Genomic DNA, 21,267 nt, shown 5'->3' with positions numbered 1-21,267 from the left:
CACTTATTGCATCAAGGGGAGAGCTCCCAAACCTTCCCAGAGGTGAAGGTCTTACAACACCAAAATCTAAGCAGCTATAGTTGCAATTATTTCACTGCAGAAGGGAGAGCATTGTTGCTATATCAAGAGAATTGCCTATCAAATGGCTCTACTGGTGGGATCAACAGGCATTTACAAAATATTCCACAGGGTAAAAACAGAAAAGCCCGGGGGGGGGGGGGGGGGGGATGGGGCGTGGCCTGGACGGAGATCAAGATGGCAGCTTAACTTGGTAGCTCCTGTGATCCAGGGGACTGAAACTAACCTAGTGGGGAGTCTACACCACCGAACCACCATGAACAGATCCGCCCGGAGCTCCTCAAAATACCGTGCTGCCACTGATTCTGGCACACAGCTGAGCAGAAACTATCCCGGACTCAACGTATGTCTGCGCATGCGGCCTTGTAGAGCAGATGACTCACCCATGCCACCGCCATTTGTCAGGTATAAAACACCTATGACTCCCAGCTCTCCCAACTCTTTGACCTCCACAGACATGTCGAACACCTTGATAATCGAGGCCATAGGCACAACATCAGAGTGCGGGGGTACCTGAGAACGCTGACTCGGGAACCCTCCAACAGACAATGTGCATAATCTTTATTGATCTGACTGGTCACCCTGCTTACTCTCCTATTGAGATGGAAAGAGCCCACCGAGCCCTACGCTATCAACCCTGTGAAAATGAGCCACCCAAAGATGTGATATGTTGCACTGTAAACTTTCCACTTAAGGAGGAAATCCTCAGCAAAGCAAGAGAAAGGGGTCAAAGTCTCCATAATGGTGCAGAGATTAAACTCCTCCAGGACTTATCCCAGATCACTCTACAGAATAGGAGAGCTATGTGCCCCACTATTGGAAGCAATTTGCACCCGGAATATACAATATTGCTGGAAATTCCCCTTTGGCTCATCTGCAACCGCTAGGGGTTGCTCTGCCTTACTCCGTATGCCAGAAGACATGCAGGCATCCTGTGAACAACTTGATCTCCCACACATAGAGCTTCCAGAATGGTACGCATTCTTTTGCCCTTCGGAACCATGGTTCCCGGTCTCACTCAACTCAACATGTCGCCAAAGGTCCAACGCCAAAGATCTCGCAGGCACAGGGTAGATCTGCCCTCACCGAGCGCCCGGTCATCACACTGAGATCTTTACCAGTGCAGTCTGGGCTCTCCATCTTCACCATCTGAGAAGAGACCGTCTAGCAGCCTAAAGAGTTCTCCCTCTATTCAGTCATGGACCAGCACATGCACGTAATTGCCTCTTCAACCAGCTCTCTCCCTATCTCTTCTTTATTTTTGCCATTTCTTTTTGTTCCTTCCGGTTATCCCTCCAGACTTCTGCCCTTCCCTGTCTCAACCATTGATTGCAACAGATTGTGAAGTAAACCACCAACAATGCTGCGACGGAAGAAAATCTCCTTCGGAGCATCTGTACCTGCACCGTGTGCCTGGACACCAACCCAGCTCTTCTCAAAATCTACCCTGTGGCCATGATCACTACCAGTGAACGGACCCACTGTGGGATGATCCACCTATGAGAGGTAAAATATGCCACTACCCATACATACCCAGGAAAGTCCTGTACCCTGGACAGCGAGAACTGACACGATTATGTTAGTATCCTGCTGAGCACTTCATAGGCTCTCACACCTGACTACCACCCGATTTAGCTTATCTCTCCTCATGCCTCAAGTCTCTGAGACAGTCTCAGACTCTCACTGTTAAACATATGCCCCCATGAGTAACAGGGATCCTAAGGTGACATTTTCCATACCATGCAAGTTACTCTGGGGGAAACAATAGACTCATTCAGAAGAGAGCGCGGGTCTATGCTGGAACTAACCCTGCCTTACCCACATTCTGTGGCCAATCTGCTTTAATGGACTATTCAGCTGATAGCAGGTTACTTCTAGGGATTATAGCCAGCACTGCAGAACTATGTAATCTAAAATTGCATCACTGCATTTATAACGTAACTCATTTCATTACAGATAGACTCTACCACGTTTTTCTACGTAAATGTATTTACCTTTTGTGGGTGACGGGGGAATGCAATATCTCAAGAGTCGGGGGGGGGCATCATTAGGTAGAATTTGAGTAGCGTCAAGACCTCACTACTACAGTGGCTTACTCAAACATCTGCCAATCTTTGAACAACAACACAAAGCCTATTACCTAGATGCTTTGTAGATTTTGTGATAAATCACGTACTCAAATCCCTTTTGCATACTTAACACCCCTGGCTCTCAAACTATTATACTGTAAATGCTACCCCCTGTCTTATTATCTATAACAGCAATACAATGACTAATGCTTTGGAGTAGAACCCTCTAGACACCTGACCTTCTTCGGAATTTAGGAGATTCGGGGTTTGCTGAGGATATTATTGTTTTGTACTTTTTCCTCGTCCTCAAACCCCCCCCCCCCCCGCTCTACCCTTCACCTCCCTTTATTTTCTTTCCTCTTTTATGCCTCTCTTTGATAACTGGTGCTGAACCTTTTGCCTTGTTGGGCCATTCACAAATTGATACAATGGCCAGATAATGCAAAAGTGGTTTATGATTGAACCAAAAGTAATGTCGTTTACCATGTTGTGGTTATTAAGTTATTGAATACCTTCTTGTTCAGTTGTCTCCCCATTACTCTCCTCCACACAAAATTTCAAAAGCTCCCTTATTTTCAATCCCAAGCTTGCAGACATCACGTTGTTTTCGTCCCTCCTTTCGTCCCTACACAGCAGTCCTTTTAGACTTTTGCTGACACCCCCAGCATTTCCCTCTATAGGTGGAGTGGCTAGCCTACTATCACCTCTGGTTTCCCCCCATCTCTCCCCTTGTTCTTCTCTGTACCATTTCTTACTGCCCTCTTCTTTCCTCATCCCCTGCTGTTCCACATTCCCCTCTGTCCTACCCTTTGCATCCTCTCCCCCTCCTTCCCCTAATTCTTCTTAAATTAGTCGCATACTTCTCATGTGGATCCGACCCCCCCCCCCCCCCCAGTTGATCCTCCTTCCCACTCTCCGGCCACCCCCTTATTTGAAACCTAACATTCATCCTGGTACAAAACTCTCGTACATCATGCAAAAAAGGCCACTCCCTATGCCATCCCTGATGTTGAAGTGCATATCGCTCAATGTAAAAGGCCTCAACTTATCGGAAAAAAGATCTCAAATCATGTCCTCCCTCACTAAACAAAAAGGCTATTTTAATTTCTTGCAGGAAACACATTTCAGTTCAAACTCCATAAATAAACTCTCCAATCATATATATCGCTCAGCTATACATGCCACTAACAATGATTCCAAGACCAAAGGAGTTTCTATACTAATCTCCAAACACGCAAACTTTCACTTATCCGACTCTCTTATTGACCCTGAAGGCAGGTTTAATTTTCCTCAAAACCAATAAAGTTAGCTAACATATACTGCCCCAATGAACATCATGTAACTTTCTTTAGAAAAACCTGCAACCTTTCATCTTCATTTCAGAAAGGAATAGTGCTCCTAGGGGGCGATTTTAACATTCCTTTGAATCCTGTACTGGACTCTTCCTCGGGCACCTCTACCTGAACGTATAAAGCCCTACGCTTTTCTCACATTTTCTCCTATTCCGGGACCCTTAACCACACTGAGAGGAAACCCTGCCTTTCCTTTGTGTGATTCACATCGCTTCTTACACCAGGAATGGCCATTTGAGGATATACTAGCCCTCCAGTTCTTCTCCAATAGGACCCCTATCCCTCTAGAAAAAATAAAACTACCACTAGGACCACCTTCTTTTCCTTTTGGACTTATAGGCAAATCCAACATTTCCTTGCAACCTACACCCACCAAACTAACTGGACGAGACAACTCACACCCGTCGAGTCTCTGTCATTGCAAAATACCACAAAGACATCTTATCTCCCTCTTATACACCCTCCTTTCGGAGGCAACTACCCACACCCCAGCACCCTCACAAGTATCATGGGACAGGGATTTACAAAAACCTCTAACCAAGGAGGAATGGAATGCCATCTACGAGTACTCAACTAATGCACCCTTCTTTTGTCACCAATTATGCCCCATTAGCATACACTACACCCAAAATTATTTACCTGGAACAAACTTCAAATCTACATCCTACCCTTGGTCACACTGTGAAGGGAGGGGGTGGGGAGGTTAAAATGGAAAATAGATCATCCACCTACTAATGCTGTGCCTTAACCACCTACTTTGTTCCTGGTCTTTTCATCCCAGGCTGTTCTCATATGTTGTATCCGATTATTGTAACAACCATTTCAAGCTAGTTATGTGACTTCATATGGCAATTGTAATGATTTGTCGGTTTAACTTTTCTCATATTGAATAAAAATGTTTTAAGGGAAAAAAAAAAACAGAAAAGCCAGTCTTACTGTTCTGGCCAGCCTCCAACATAGATTTGAATTTATAGTTTGACCATAGTTTTAGCAAAATCACCAAGCAAAATATCAATGTAACAGAAAATCTGTATTCCAGCGGTTATAGAGACAGTCCAATTTTCACAGACACGAGAACAAAAAGCAATGAAAGCAGCAAATGGAGCAGGCAGAACAGAGTGAGATTAAATTGATGGAGCAATTCTTAAATGGCATTGCTAGACAATCAAGAGTGTTAACAAATAAATAGAACATAGAAACTCTTGCTATTTTTACAGAGAACATTAAAAATAGGACAAAAATGTCTTATAGTTCATATTTGACATCCCAAAACAACATATAGAGAGGTCTGTGCAATTACTGTGATTGGATTGTGCCATCCATACTTTGAGCATTAACAATAAAACCACAGATACAAATCTAACAAACTCTTATTTTGATAGTGTTTTTCATATTTTTGGCTCTTTTTAAACAGCATCTTTAATATATTTGAGTTTCACATTAATATGAATGCATTAGAAAAAATATAAAAAATTTGACATGAAAACACATATTGATTCTCTTACCAGTGTGCATCCATGTCATCATCTTGTCCAGTGTCTTCCTGCTGCTGCTCTACACTGTCTACTCTAGCAGCAGTATGTTCTAAAAGTGAACACACCAAGTCCTACAGAGAAAAAAATATTTAATATATTTATATCATATTGACTGTGTTGCAGTTCATTATGGTAGGGGCTTATTTTTTTTGTCCAACATAAGCATCAGCTACATTTCACATGAAGTCTTACCACACTAGAGCCATATCTGACATAATGCAAACTAATGTCAGAAATGCAGATTATTCACAGTTCCCACATACATTTTGGTGGAAAAGTATAGAACAGGGATATGTAATTAGCGGACCTCCAGCTGTTGCAAAACTACAAGTCCCATCATGTCTTTGCCTCTGGGTGTCATGCTTAGGCTGTCAGAGTCTTGCTATGCCTCATGGGACTTGTAGTTCCGCAACAGCTGGAGGTCCGCTAATTGGATATCCCTGGTATAGTGTGGTGCACATCTGGAATTTTGACAATGATAACAATGAAAGCATCTTAGCTTTCCAGCCATTTTTACAAAGTATGAGCAAAACTACAGAGGTTTTATTTGCATCAGTATATGTGATGCAAATACAAACTACCTTTAGTTAAAAATAACAAACATGTTATACTTACCTGCTCTGTGTAGTGGTTATAGTGTAGTTTTGCACAGAGCAGACCGGATCCTCCTCTTCTTGGGTCCCTTTTCAGGGGCTCCTGGCCCCTCCCTCCTGTTGAGTGTCTCCCAGCTTCCCCTCATCAGAGCTGAGCTGTGGCTTCCTGTGCCCATTCAGACATGGAGCCGTGGGCGGGGCCAGCCCCGCACTCTCTCTCCTCATTTGCTGACTGACAGGAGCGGGAGCTAATGGCGCAGGGCTGCTGTCTCAGGCAATGAGGGGGGGAGTCGGCAGCCGAGACACTAGCACAACATCGCTGGATCTAGATGGGACTCAGGTAAGTATTAGAGAGGCTGCTGCACACAGAAGCCTTTTATCATTAAGATTAAAAAAAAACTTCTGCCTTTACAACCAGTTTAAGTCTTGCTCAAATCAATACTGATTTGCTTTTATGTATTAATGGCTGACAGATGTATATATGCCAGCCATTAATCCATAATAGGAACTCTGTAAATTTTCTTCGTCAACACATCTGATCTAAACTATATAATTTAGACATCTACCTAGGTGATCTAAATCACCACTTTGGTTTTCACAACCTTAAGCCTTGTACACATGATCAGATTTTCTGATGGGAAATATGTGATGACAGGCTGTTGGCGGAAAATCCGAGCATGTGTATGCTCCATCAGACAATTGTTGGCCAACTTTCTGTGAACAAATGTTGGATGGCAGGTTTATAAATTTTCTGCGGACAAATGTGTGTGTTGTCCGATTTGTGTACACAAGTCCGTCGTACAAAAGTCCAAAGTACAAACACACATGCTCGGAAGCAAGGATGAGCCAGAAGTGGTCGGTCTTGTAAACTAGCGTTTGTAAAAGGACAATTAACATTCGCGACCTGGCAAATTATGAAATCTCGAAATGCAGTGCACATTCTCTTCTTCTTTAATGGGATAATAATGAAGCTGCTTTGCAAACAGTTTTTTTTTCCTAGTGATAGCAAGAATAGTATTATGCTTTTTTTTTTATTTGGGTATGTTACCACAACACCATTATCCCCTAGTTTTCAAGATATGTTGGTGTCCCTTGTTCATTTTACATTGTATTTTTTAAAATGTAACTGCCTACTCCCAAAATGCAATTTGAAGTAAAAACATTGCCAAGTTTTATTCTACACAATGCGTTTTAATTGTGCATTAAAAAGAAGAAAACAAATAAAATTAAACATGCTATCTGCCAATAGAACTTAACCAAAAAGTGCATTCTATGCATCCAAAAATATAGAAAATTTAACAAATCAAATCATTATTCAACCAAAAAAGTAATGTCAAAACAATAACTTCAAGGCCAATAATAAAGAACACGTTATCTCCTCCGATTCTGCAACATGTTTGGTTGATGAACGGCCGTTCAGAAACAAACTGAAAAGCACGAAATGAAAAACGCAAACTGAAAAGGGCTAAATGAAAAGTGTGAAAAGAAAAGTGCGAATTAACTTCTACTAACACGAAATTAGCAGAAGGAGCCCAAAGGGTGGCACTAAAGAGCTGAATATAAACAAAGGTACTAGCGCGCACAAACCCAGCTAATAACCCTGATAAATACCGAATACTTAAAATTACTAAGGGAAGCTGCCAACATAAATAGTGATCTCTACACCATCAAAGAAATATAAAAACAGTAGTATGTGGCGCTACCTAACCCCAAAAATAAATAAACAATAACAGTGTATACACAGTGTCATATGACCCTTGGTGGTCTCATATTGAGGCGAGAGGCTGGGGGAAACAGGGGGTGTACAAGTGGAGCACTGAAGTGTCGAGTTATCGGTGGACTGTCACAGCTTGGAGTCGCTTACACCTTTGTTGGATGTTGTGGACTTTCACTGTTTGATATTTGAGTCTGAACAGCACTCTTGTCATTAAGATCACCATTTTTGTGATATATGGACTTAATCCATCATTGTTTGCTAAAGTGTGTTTATTATTGCACTATATGCGTCATTTTGCACTAGCAATTTGCACATTGTTATTATTGTTTGCACATTGAATATGTTGCACCTATTTATTTAATAATTTTTTGAAGGTTATTATTTTTGGGGTTAGGTAGCGGCACATACTACTGTTTTTATATTTTTTATACTAAAGAGCTGAAAAACCATGTAGTACATCACTACGTTCGTGATTGTTGGCCAACAATTGTGTGCCATGTGTATGTAAGACAACTTTGGGCCTATGCCCTTCAGACAAAAGTCCACGGTTTTGTTGGTGGAAAATCCGATCGTGTGTGCAAGGCTTTATTTGAGATTTGTGCTGGCCTCTCTCCTCATTTCTACTCTATATGTGATTCCTAAATTTATTTTTTTCGTCTCTCTCTCTTCTACTTTGTTTTCAGCCTCTCTCCATTTTCTACCTGGCTTCTCTAATGGTGCTCTGGAATGTACAGTTACATTTCTCGTACTAAATGTAGCATCGCTATACAGTATGTTCATGTCATTTTCATTGTGATCTCTAACATAATGCTAGCGGGCTAGATAATTTTATGTACAGATGCTCTGTTAACCTTGACAAATCTTAGTGACCTTTACTTTTGTCATAACGCTGTGATGCATGGCCTTATATCACTGTTGTCTTTATGCATACATCTACATTGGCTGTACGTTTATGCTCTGTACAGTTTCAAAATGAATAAAACAGATTAAACATAACTATAACATTTCTTACAGAATTTCCTTCAGGGTTTTCTGCAGAACTTCTTACTTCTAGCTTATTACTGTGCTTTTGTTTCTTAGGGTGTTGGTAGCGTAAGAGGTTGTAGCAATGTACTTCTTTCTCTCCAGCTCTACAAACATTAGCCAGGCTTATTTGTGCTCCACCCTGTAAGAAAGAATAAAACAAACAAGGTCTATAAAACAGGCTTTCATTCACACAAGATTAATTTTATTCAATATATAAAAGCATATTGATAGAAGAACCAAGTATGTTTTTTGTACTTTAAGTGGTATTAAACCCAAAAGCAAACATTTATTATATTACAGCTGACCAATTCTTAGATGTGGTGGCTGCATTAGTTTTCTCTTTTCCCTTATTTAACTTTGCTTAAAATCATCATCTTTTATTTATCCATGTAAAACCTTTATCCCAAAAGGAAAGAAAAACTGTTGCTGTATATAAAATGTCAGCTGGTGTTCAGCTTCAATTTGTTACTGTATCTAAATCTGCAAGCAGTGTTAATTCCGTCAATGAAAACGCTTGTCGTTTTCGTCAGCGGCAATTTTACAGTGACAAAAACGAAACGTACAACACATTTTCATCCTCTGACAAAAACTATGATGAAAATCAATTCTGTTTTCATCAACAAACAAAAACAAAATGAAAATGGCAGGCAGGGATGTTTACCCTCAGAACTTTCAGTTTCCACTGAGCTCCTGCTTCCTCCTGGCATTTGTATATAGGAGGCTATCCGCAGAAGGTTGGAATATCAATGTCTGTTATCTGCAGCCTGCAGGGGGATGTTCTATTAGGATGGTGGGGACTGGGTAGTTAACCTTCGCATACGCCGTCTGCCACACACTTACACTTCATACTCATACTCCTGAAGAAGACCTGCTCCTTGTCAATAGGCTTCACAGCTTGTCCACTACGGGAGAGCAGCACACTGATCTGTGCAGGATTAACTCCGAGCCAGAGCCAATTTTGCACCCATACAAATCAACTTAGGCCTGAAGATTACATAAACACCACATCCCCAAACATTATATTTTTTCTTAAAGCATACAAGATGATGTAAATGTGCACTGCATGGTGGCATCATCACACAGAGTCCTTATTTTATTTTTATTTTTTTTTATTTTTTTAGTTTGTTATACTTCTGTAAAAAAAGCAATATTCTTGTAACGAAACTTGGTTTACCCTAAAGACCTTATATAATGACTAAATCTGTGTCACGTTCAAACCTTAATACTATAATGACCTATTCGATTTTTCACTCCAGGAGTATATATAATGAGTTTAGAAATTGCAGAGAAATGCTTAAATAATGTATTACAAAGTAACTCATTCAATTTTAGTCGACTAAAATGTACTGTAGATTCAGTCAACTAAATATGACTAAAACTAGGGCATGGCCAAGAGCGGCATGTGAGAGGACGTGTCTCACGGAGCTCCCTATTTATTGATCCTCTTCCCTGTTGATTTTTTTTTTTTTTAACCCTGTGGCACCTTTCCCCAACACACCTGGATCTGCAGACGAGCACTGTGGGAGACATGCTGACACACAAATAGACAGACGGTAGGACAGCCGGAAATCCAACATGGTGCCGCGGGCCCCTCTCTCCCAGCGTGCACGAGGCACGGACAAGCAGAAAGAACAGGTAAGCCCCCTAAGACACCCAAAGGGACCAGAAAAGACCCCCCCCAGGACATGTTATACTATACACAAAAACTGTCGGTAGTGGCGGGGCAGGGTGGTGGGGAGGATATGCTGGCCTACATAAGACCCCTCTGATACCACTGACCAGCCATTTCCTGACATGGAGGAAGATGAGGAGGGGGATGAAGCAGATGCACCTACCCTGGACGAAATCTTCAGAGCGGTGCACAAATGCACAGCATCGGTGCACACTCTCCAGTGCACTTTTGGCTTCTCAAGGAGGAACTGGGGTTCATCAGGCATTAGCGGCACAAACTGACCCCGCTCCTAAGAGATACACAGATAACAGCCAGAATTGCTACGGGCGAACAAACTTAAATCCGACGATATTGAGAATTGTCTGAGAAGAAACAACATCCGCATTGTGGGGCTGCTGGAGAAGACAGAGGGAAGGGACCCCACTGAGTTTGTGGAAAACTGGCTCCTTGATGTCTTTGGGAAGGAGGTGTTCACCCTGCTGTACTCAGTCGAGCAAGCACACAGAGTACAATCCAGACCCCTTCCACCGGGTCACCCACCCACCATGCACCCTATTAGCCAGGCTGCTCAATTTAAACATAAAGAAATTGTGCTTTGCCAGGAATGGGAATGGCGCAATATACAGTTTCATGGATTAATTTTAGCCGGCTTTAGCCTGATTTTAGCCTGATTACTGAACAGAAATACAAACGCAGAGCCAGATTCGCTGATGTAAAGAAAAGGCTGCAACAGCTCTGTGCCACCTACACCATGCGGTTTCTGGCAAAACTCCAGATCACGGCAGGAGGTCAGTCACATTTCACTGAGTCGGGTGCTGATGCTTCTTCATGGCTGAATGCCAACGAAAATATCCTTTGTCAGGCCAGGAGAGGGGCCGCAGAGGGGGACTGACACAGCATCCCAACGTATCTAAAAAGTGAAGTTTTTCTATGTTTGGCTGGGAAGCCGTAACCTATGGATACACCACAAGTGCTTAGAGCAAGCGAGTTTACTGCAAACCATTTAGCGAGTTATTAGTTTGCCATCTACCAGTTCCAACCAAACAGAACTTGGAGTTTCTTAAGTGGATTACAAGTTGAGTAACCCTATGTTTTTTCTCTTCTTTACCTAATTTCTTTTTTTTCTGCAACCCCCACCCCCTTCTACCTACTGGCCTGTGGGGTTAGTCCTTGCAGGTCTGGGGCTTCACTGGTATTCATGCAGAGATGGGGGTGCCCTTATCCTTTTTTAACATTTTCCCATATCGTTTCAATATGCTACTGTCATGATTCCAGTACTGGGAGAGCAAGAACGCAGTCACGAAGGGCTGAGATGTAGAGCCCTAATACCGAAATATTGCACAGTACCTCAGGTATAGCATGTACTTTCTGCCTATGTGGTTTGGCGGAGTGAGACTGTGCACTGCCCCAGGCGCCCATGGCACACAAGATGCCTTACCCAACATTGCATGTATAACTGCAGTTAAACAAGTTCTGTCCCTCTGCTTGCATGGAATTAGGGGCATTCAGAGCCCTCTTAAATGCGTCATGGTATCCACTATTCTTAAAAAGTATTCTCCTGCCATATATGCTCTTTAGGAGACTCATCTGGTGTCGGAGGCTATCGAGTGTGAACTTTTCCTGGGTTGGATGGGTGTATCATTCTACTCATACCTCTTACTCCAGGGAGGTGAGTATAATGGTGCATCGCTCTGTAGATTTTCAAATGTTGGATAAATTGATAAATGAGGGGAGATATGTGATTCTACTGTGCAGAATTGATCAATTGAAGTGTATACTTGCTGCCTTATATGCACCACCCCCTTTTAACTCTGAGATATTGAGAAAGCTATTGACGTGCCTGCTAGGCAGCCCAGACATACCCCTTATTATAGTGGGGAACCTAAACTGCTATATGGACCCAGTTTTGGACAAACATCAACCTCCGGTGACTGGCCACAAAATTTCCCAAACGGCACTGTGGAAATTCACGGAGGAGGTAAGATGGACTGACCTGTGGCAAACCTACCTGCCGTAACCCACAGCAGAAACAATTCTCCTGTTTTTCTAAAACACATCTCTCCCTATCAAGGATTGACCTCTGTCTATGTACTCCCCAAAAGTCACACTTATTGCAAGATATTCAGTATCTGGTGAGGGCAGTGTTGGACCACTCACCCCTGTTGGTCTCCCTATTTGCCAAACCTGCCACGAATTTGCTAAGGGCGCCGTGGAAACAACGCATTCTGGCTAAATTTATTTCCCTCCCATGAACAGATATCAGCTGAAATCACATGAGTACACATGGGCCGAAAATCTGAGAACCCGGGCAACATTCGGCCCATATGTACAGCTTCTTGTCTGAAATATACCAGTCTAACAACCTGCTTCTGTCATATGAGCATGCTGGAAAACCAGCATCTGATCAGCGCTCTCAGCCAATGGAAAGCGGGCAGTTCCCCTGTCAGAACACAATAACTCATCATGGAAATGACCGCGCTAATATTGGATATGTTAGTACAGCGATCTGCAAAAATAAAATAAAAATCATTTCCTGTGTGTACCCAGCATAAGATTGTCTACCTCTTTCTGTGGTGGTTGGAAACTGTGCCTTTCTTACTGCCTGTATTGTCTTTTTATGGTTGATTTCTTGGAGTACACAAATCCATCAATAGTTATTTTCAGAGCCCTATTCCTATTTACAATTAGATCAAAAAGGAATATATTTAACTAGTTTAAAATTGCAACTGTTGCCTAACTTCTGTGTTGCATCCTACATATTGCATTTAGCTAACTCTCACCATAGCATGTTTTCATGAAGAAGTGATAAAAGCAGTACTGTGTTTCCTGGCTGCTACATACAAATGAGATAAAGTGTAAAGAGAAATCTGTATCTATAGCAACAATGGGACCAAAATGTACTTTTCAAAGCCAAAGATAAAAGGGCACCCAATTAACAGGACATGCATTATGCACTGGCGATGAATGTCAAAGTAGATGTTTGAACTTCTTATCTGAAAGCCAACAAAGTCCATACTGAATGCAGTGTGCCTGTTCACTGTGATCACTCTCAATATGTCATATTTATTTAAAGTAAAAAAGGGAACCTTTATTGCAGTGATAAACGAATCATTTTTTGTGAAGTAAAATGACTGACTACTCTACAGAAAAATATAAAAATAGGGATGGAAAGCTATGTTAAAAATGTTACACACTACAACGGGATCTATGACATGGCATCCACAAAAAATTCAGATGGTGCAGAGTATCTTAAACATATGTCAGGTTATTTCAAAATTGCAGTAATAAAAGTAAATTACTATTTTATCATAAATATACCTCAGTTTCCACAAATATAAAAAAACTATTACTTTTGAAGAATCCTTATTGCAGACTTGGTGACCGAGTTTTTTTGAGCGAAAATCTTCCTTAAACTTTTAGTTAGTCAAAGCTAGTCATAATAATGTCTTTACTTTCCATGTTTTCCTTCGCTTTTCTTTTTAGCACACGAAACAAAAAAAACTATATTCATATATACCGTATTTATCGACATATAACACACACACACACACACACACACACACAGGCATATAACACACACCTTCATTTTAGGAGTGAGGTTTCAGGAAAAAAAACGAAAATTTTAAATAAAGGACTTTGAAGCAAAATAAGGGTCAGTGCCCATCAATGCTGCCTCACTATTGCCCATCTGCAGCTTGATCAATGCCATCTGCAGCCTCACAATTGCCCATTAATGCAGCTTGACCAATGCCCATCTGCAGCCCAAATTGCAGTATTAGCATATAACACGCACACACTATTTGCACCTGATTTTCAGGGTGAAAAGGTGCGTGTTATACGCCAATAAATACAGTATGTGCTCTTTGTACAACATTTTTTCTGGTGTTCCTTATATTTTCTTGTAGTGTAAAAAAAAAAAACACTGGTGAAATTGCTAATTTATTTTTACTTTTATGCCCTTGAAAATTAAAAATAAACAAATAAATCAGACATTACTGCCGAAAATGCTTTGATTGTTCAAAAAAAACACAAAAAAAAAAAAACACACCATTGACTCATGCATCATAAGTAGTAGCAAAGTTATTCTTATGCAAAAAGGTCCATAGCTGAAGTGTTAAATGGCTCTGGAACTGGTTAAAAAGGACAGCATAGTAGACCAGGCTGTTTGAGGTGACAGAACAGTAGCAAGACCAATTGCTTTGCTGCAGCATACAGGCCAAGACTAAAAGCAGTCCAAAACATGTCAACTGGTAAGTGATAAGCAATATATAGTGATCAGTCTCATCTTAAACATCCAATAGTGATAATTTGTTTGGTCTTCCGTGATATTAGATATTCCACACCAGAAATGATACAACGTGCTCCTATGGTTAAAACACATGTGCCACCACAGTGAGAGTTCTGTGAGCACTATGGTGGCACACATGTTTTAACCATAGGAGCACATTATACCTTTATTGGTGTGAGATATCACGCATTGGTGGATACACACATAAGTATATTTATATTATACACATATTGTGGTAATATATGTTAATTTTAATGTTTAGCAGCAACTTGGAGTGTCACTTGTATGCTCAAATTACAAACAAAAAGTTTTTTTGTTGTTGATTTTTTTACCTGCTATCGCCTTCTGTCATTTTAGTACAAAGTATAAAGACATAAGATGCATTTAGCAGAGCAATCTTGTTTAAATATACCAAAGCCTTTTGTGTTAAAAAAAAACTCCTTCTAGAAGCTTTTTTGAACTTTTGCTTTTTTAGTTTTTTTTTATGACAGCAGGAAATTATGCAAAATACAATAATGCAAAAAAAGACAATTTTAATGTTGAAAATCTATATATAGCAAACTAGGATTAAGCATAAATTACTTCCTAATGCTGACTGAGATGCAAAATGATTTACCAGGCATTCTTCTCGATGTTTTTTTATTGTGCACACGTCAACTTGCAAAGTCTTTTGATGCAACGCCGCAAGGGATACAGGTGCCAAAAACATTTCATTGAACAATACAATGTCTGATACATCCACAGTTCTTGTACGGAACAAGCAGCTTGTGTTTTCAGAACAAGGAAGAATGGCAACACGGACATATCTATAAATAAAGGTATTCAAATCAGTAAAATTGCTAAATCTTTTCATTTTTATTTTAGAATGATAAAACAATATTTATAGCAAAAGCAAAGGCTATTAAAATGAAAATGGTATACAAAGTTAATATATATATTTTTTTTTGCACGGTAATGGAAAAAAGCTTAAGTATCTTTTATAGTTTGTGACATGCACAGCTGCATGAGTCCCTCCCTTAGATCAACACATTTCTTCTGGTTGGGACCTATTCTGTAATTCTTGACAATTCAGCACTAGACTACTTTCACTTAGGCTGAAATCCACTGATTTCATTGGGTCTCCAGAGCAAGCACTGTTAATGCCCTGTACACACCACAGGTTATCCCATCGGAATAAACTCTGAAGGTTTTTCCCGATGGAATTCTGCTGAAACTGTCTTGCGTACACACGATCACACCAAAGTCTGATGGTCAAGAACGTGGTGACATACAGCACGTATGACGGGACTAGAAAAAGGAAGTTCAACAGCCAGTAGCCAATAGCTTCCGTCTCGTACTTGCTTCAGAGCATGCGTCATTTTTGGTCCATTGGAACAGCATACACACGAGTGGTTTTCCTGATAGGAATTTTTCGGTCGGAAATATTTAGAACATGTTCTATTTCTAGGTCCGTCAGAATTTTTCAAAAAAATTAGGCATACACGCGATCAGAATATACGATGAAAAGCTTACGTCTGACTTTTTCTGTCGGACATTCCCCTTGTGTGTATGCGGCATAAGAGTTCAAATCCACATTGTCCTCTTTGAGTAATGTCAATCAACAGAGGGGTCCCAAAAGGAAAGCTGTACATGACTGCCACAATGAACACACGTTTCTCACTTTTTCTACAATACATATGCTCATAGAACAAAAAAAATAAAAAATCGAAGGCACACCCTCCAGAACTAAATTTGTGGGGAAAAAAGATCATGAACAACTAAATCATTTTAATTCATTGGTAGAAATGTTGACAGGGAAATGATAATAAACATATTTTAGGGTAACTGCATAAACGTTAAAGACGGTTGTTTCTCTGCAAGTGTGTCTATGAAGGTTCTTATTTGCTCAGTTCATGGTATACATAGTAGTAAGTTAGTTAGTCTCTTTGAACTGGACCAGTTCTATGAATTAAAGAAGATACATTGGCTAATAGAGAAACATCTTCAACATAACAGAACAAGTCCTGACTATCTACTTCTAGGTTTACCTGAAATCACATGAGAAGAACAGCATCCAATGTTATTGTAATTCACTGCATAAGCAGGAGGTTCTCTGCACAGATCCCGGTCAAACAAATTTCAGATCTACCACAGGGGTTTCAGGCAAAACTGCTCTGCATGAGGTGAAATTCTGTTTCCAGAGAAAAGAAAGGCCTGGATTCTTTCCTAAATGTACATAATAGAACTGGGTACTAACATTTATAGGTAAAGTTGATCCAGGGAAATTCCGATTGCCTCTCTGGGATCAGGAAGGAATTTTTTCCCCTGCTGTAGCAAATTGGATCATGCTTTTCTGGGGGTTTTCACCTTCCTCTGGATCATCTGTGGGTATAGGATTGGGATTGTATGATATTTTTTATTTTATTTATTTATGGTTGAACTAAATGGACTTGTGTCTTTTTCCAACCTGACTATGTAACTCTGAAAGTATTAACTTGCATCTTTGCTTTTATGGGCAATGTATGTTTCTAGTCCCTTTAGCACATTGCTCTGGTTTAGGGTGGTGTACATTACTCACATCACGTTTGGTGAAAAAACTGTGATAAGTCTGTGGGGCCAATTTATAAAGAACATGTACACATTTGTCATGTTCTGTTTTGCATTATGGTATAGTCACAACCTGTTGATTTGAAATGCTCTGAATAATAGCAACAGCAAGTGAACCATCTTTAAAAAAAAGTGGTGTAATAATTGGATGTGCCACTATTTGATACACATGTCAAGTTACATTTTATTTGTCTTTGAAAAGCGGTGAATGTAATCAATAAATGGTGAACATAATGCATTGGATGTCATTAAAAAGTGATGCGCTACCCTTCGAAAAAAAAAACCCTTCAGCAATTCTGTCTAGCTGTTAAATTGACAGTGAAGTTCCACGGATTACATCAGGAGAGACTCTTTTGTGTTGCAGTGTGCAGGGTTCCATCACTTTGAGCATCGGGAGCACTGACAACGGGTCCTGATACAAGGACAGCTGGTAAACTGATAGAGGAGCCATGCAGGTGAACTTAGGCAACATCAAAAATACAAGCAAAATGCATTGCGTTAAATCCTAGCAAGCTAAGCTTTTTAATACATAAAGAAAAATGTGAGATGTTTAAGAACTTTGCCATACTTACAATGTCTTGTCCTGTTGTAGCAATAGAGCAGGTGAGTTATCTAGGTGAATAATAAATATAGCAAACACTTGCTTTTTCTGTTCATACCTGCAAATGGTAGCACAAAATTAATAAATAAAATAAACACTGGATTTTACTGCAATATGCAAATCAGGTCAGCATCAAACTGCCCCAAAACTATCCTACTAAAATTGGTATGGATAAGCGAGGAGAATAAGACGATAGTTTCCTTGTGCTAATCAACTTACAGAATTGTAATCTGTTGAGTCTAGCACATATTTTCTACTTTGGTATGAATATTTAGCGTACGCTGTATGATTAAATTATTCTATTCTTTAAGACTGATAAGATTTCTTGCATTCTTGTTATCTGCATTAGTATTGCATGTTCACATACACTTTTCAGAAATGTGTACAGTTGCAGTATTAAAAATCTTTTACAGGAAACAAAAGCATCAATTACACTACATATATCAGACAATATGATTTATGCTAATAAAATCTGTGTTGCATTTTGCCAGTACAGAAAAAGTTTATCCAATATTGCATAACTGGTGGCAACAAGAAATTATTCTTACTTCATTCCAATTTTGATTCTCGCAGTACCCAAACTCCTTGTATCCTCATTTTCAAAATCAACAAGTTCCAACACCTGCCTGAACAATGCACAAGAATATATATATATATATTACATCTTTGTATTCAGATTTATTCAAATCTCTAACAGTGTTAAAGTACTGTAGGATGTATTTACATGAATTCTAGATTATGTCAGACACTTTACAGCACATCAACACACACTAAGGCTCGGTTCACACAGGGGCGACTTGTCCAGGCGACATCGCCGCCTGACAAGTCACGCTCCGTTCTGTACTATGGAACCGTTCTAATAGGAGCGACTCAAGTCGCTCCGACTTAGAAAAAAGGTTCCTGTACTATTTTTGGGGCGACTTGCATTGACTTCTATACAGAAGTCGTTTTGCAAGTCGCCGCTGATCGCGTGCAGGTCGCGGTGCTGCAAGTCGTGCCAGCCCCTGTGTGAACCGAGCCTTAGAATATACAATAAAATAGTTAAAGCCCAACTCTAACTTCTGTTCCACTGTGCACATTAAAGCAATTTAACAATAGTGTTCATTCCACTTCTTCATCCGTAAATGATGCACATACAGTACAAAGCACATTCGACCTCTACACAATATCAGTTATTTAGATATTCTATTTATATATATCTCAACAATCAATACAACATATCTAAAGAGAAGTAGTAGAATGCAGCAGTGGTCCGAGAGATGAGGGAGTGAAAAAAAAATTAGGGGGGTTGGGCTGGGGTGTAAAGGGTGTATTGTGTTATGGGGATATAGCAATATGCCTTTCCAAAGATTATCACAGGCTTATTAGATGTCTATCAAAGTCTGCTGGGTGATCGTGTCAAGGGTTCCAGGTTGTGAAAAATCTAAAAATATTATCTGTAAAAAACATTTTAAATTCTATTCTTGAACGTTTCAAAACCAACTGCATACATTTTCCATGATTTGACAAGATTTATATTCTGCTGCTGTAAAAACATGATCTCTAGCAGTTGAAAGTGATGATTCCAGAGTCCCTAAGTAATGCAGATGAAACTACAAATAAAATAAATGATAAAAACTAAACTGAATAACTACCTATATAAAAATAGTAAACACAGGCCCACAGGCTTTGATTTTCTAATACAAGATCAATTTCAAGAAGGGGAATTGTAATGCCGTTTATGACCCTACTGGGGAAATTTCCCTTTACTTCCTCTCAGGAGAGAAAAGAAAATAGGAAATCTCTCCAAGGACACAGACAAAAACACAATTTTACTGATAGGAAAAGTTAAGACTTTTGACAAAGTTTTAGTAAAGTGTGTGCCTTCCTGTCCCTGTATAACAGCAAAGCAGAAAGAAAAGAGGACATTCTGATCATATAAGGAGATATTTGTTTATAAAACACAGGAAAAATATGAATAATCAGTCTAGCATTCAGAACAGAGAATGCTCCTGGCTGGCTGTCAGACCGTATTTAATCCTCTTTGAGGTATGACATTGACTTGCACTGAATACAATTGTGGTTGATATATACTGTATATGTGTGTGTGTATATGTATACAGAGGGGCCCCAAAAATGTATATACACTTCAACATGAAAAATATATGCATACACATTTTATAACTAGATTTATAGGGTAGATTTAAAGGGTAGCTTTAGGTCAGGTTTAAATTATGCAACCACATTGGGTTCTCAAAGTGGTCACCATTAGCATCTAGACACTTTTGATTTTTGGCAAACTACTGCATGGACAATATTGACAGTGTCCGCAGGAATGGCTCTGCATGATGCTCCATTTCTTCCTGTAGTGCAGTCAGTGTAGTTGGTTTTGTACAGTACACCACATCCTTTAGTGTTCCCAACAGACAAATTGAGGGGTGTTAAGTATTGGGAACGTGGAGGGCTTTTAACAGCACCTCTATGTCCTATCTAACGGCAGAAGTCGGCAGCCGAGGCCGAATGATCACTCGGCTCTCGGCTGCTGCCGCCGCCATTCTCGGTGAGGGAATCAGGAAGTGAAGCGTTGCAGCTTTACTTCCCGGTTCCCTACTGCGCATGCACGAGTCGCGCAGCGCAATGGGAATGGTCCGCGCTGTCTCTAGGACCCGTGTGTGTCCCAGCAGACAGCGCGCCGGGACAGGAAGAGGCATAGACACCCGTGGGAGTCTATGCCCGGAAGTGGGTGCAAATACCTGTCTTAGACAGGTATTTGCACCCCCCTCCCCCTGAAAGGTGCCAACTGTGACACCGGAGGGGGGTTCCGATGAGCTGAAGTTCCACTTTAGGGTGGAACTCTGCTTTAAGTCCTTGGTAGCAAACCAAGCGTGTTGGGTTTCATATATATATATATATATATATATATATATATATATATATATATAAAAAGGAACAATATTAAAGAGGAGTTCCCCTAAAAAAAATAAAAAATAAAAGTCAGCAGCTACAAATACTGCAGCTGCTGACTTTTAATAATCAGATACTTACCTGCCTCAGGGTCCAGTGATGCGGGGGAAAGAAGCCCTGCTCGTTCCCCCCTCCTCTCGGCGGCGCCAGCATTCTAACTGTGGGCACCCGGCTGTGGCTTCACGAGCGGCGCCGCGTGCCATGATTGGCCGCACAGCCATCTGGGACCAGTCACGTGTCACAGATGACTGGCAGGAGGGACGGGGCAGAGCTGAGCCCTTCCTGCGACGAGGGGAAGTGACATCAAGAGCCCAGGCACTGAAGGAGGCAGACTACGAGAGACCCCCTAGCAACAGCCATTTAGAGGCGAGTTAAATTGATTTTTTAGGAATTTTGATGAATTTTTTTCTTTCTTTAAGACATGGAAACTAACAAACCAAACATTCTGCCTGATTTATAAATCAAATAAAAAATGTATCCTGTGGATGTGGTTATGATACATTAAAGTGTCAGACTGTAAGGGTACAAACACAGTGGGGCTCTTGTAAAACACTTTTCTCCTGGCAGTAAAGCTTCAAAAACATGTCTAGCCATGTTTTTGCAATTGTGTATAGGTGCATCAAGGTCTTGGATGTCCATTCATTTCACTGGCCAGAATATTAATCCATTGAAATAAAAAAAACGCTGAAGCACTAAATGTGCCTAGTGCTTAGGCACGTTTAAGAATTTTTTTGAACAGACAATTAATGTTTTTTTCTGCCTTAAAACTCCTGTAAAGGCCTATGTGTGCATGGACAAATAGGGAAA

General features: G+C 40.4%; 1 protein-coding gene across 2 annotated transcripts in view; it reads right to left on the bottom strand.

Annotated features, from left to right (window-relative positions):
* WWC1 (WW and C2 domain containing 1) overlaps window positions 1–21,267 on the bottom strand; it is a 231,890-nt gene that overhangs the window by 25,777 nt on the left and 184,846 nt on the right. The window contains exons 13-17 of one of the 2 annotated variants that reach the window (XM_077473485.1): window positions 18,066–18,143; window positions 17,489–17,575; window positions 14,947–15,136; window positions 8,393–8,509; window positions 5,005–5,105 (exon numbers count right to left, since the gene is read on the bottom strand). In XM_077473485.1, coding sequence (XP_077329611.1) covers window positions 5,005–5,105; window positions 8,393–8,509; window positions 14,947–15,136; window positions 17,489–17,575; window positions 18,066–18,143 — 573 coding nt within the window. Of the gene's footprint in view, window positions 1–5,004; window positions 5,106–8,356; window positions 8,510–14,946; window positions 15,137–17,488; window positions 17,576–18,065; window positions 18,144–21,267 lie in introns of both variants that reach the window. The other variant, XM_077473484.1, reaches the window with a different exon arrangement.

This window comes from Lithobates pipiens, unplaced genomic scaffold (assembly GCF_037356315.1).
Source record: "Lithobates pipiens isolate NorthernLeopardFrog02 unplaced genomic scaffold, aLitPip1_a1.2 Scaffold_8, whole genome shotgun sequence".
NCBI lineage: Eukaryota > Metazoa > Chordata > Amphibia > Anura > Ranidae > Lithobates > Lithobates pipiens.
The sequence above is the reverse complement of the archived record's forward strand: the minus strand, read 5'-3'. Positions and strand labels throughout refer to the sequence as shown.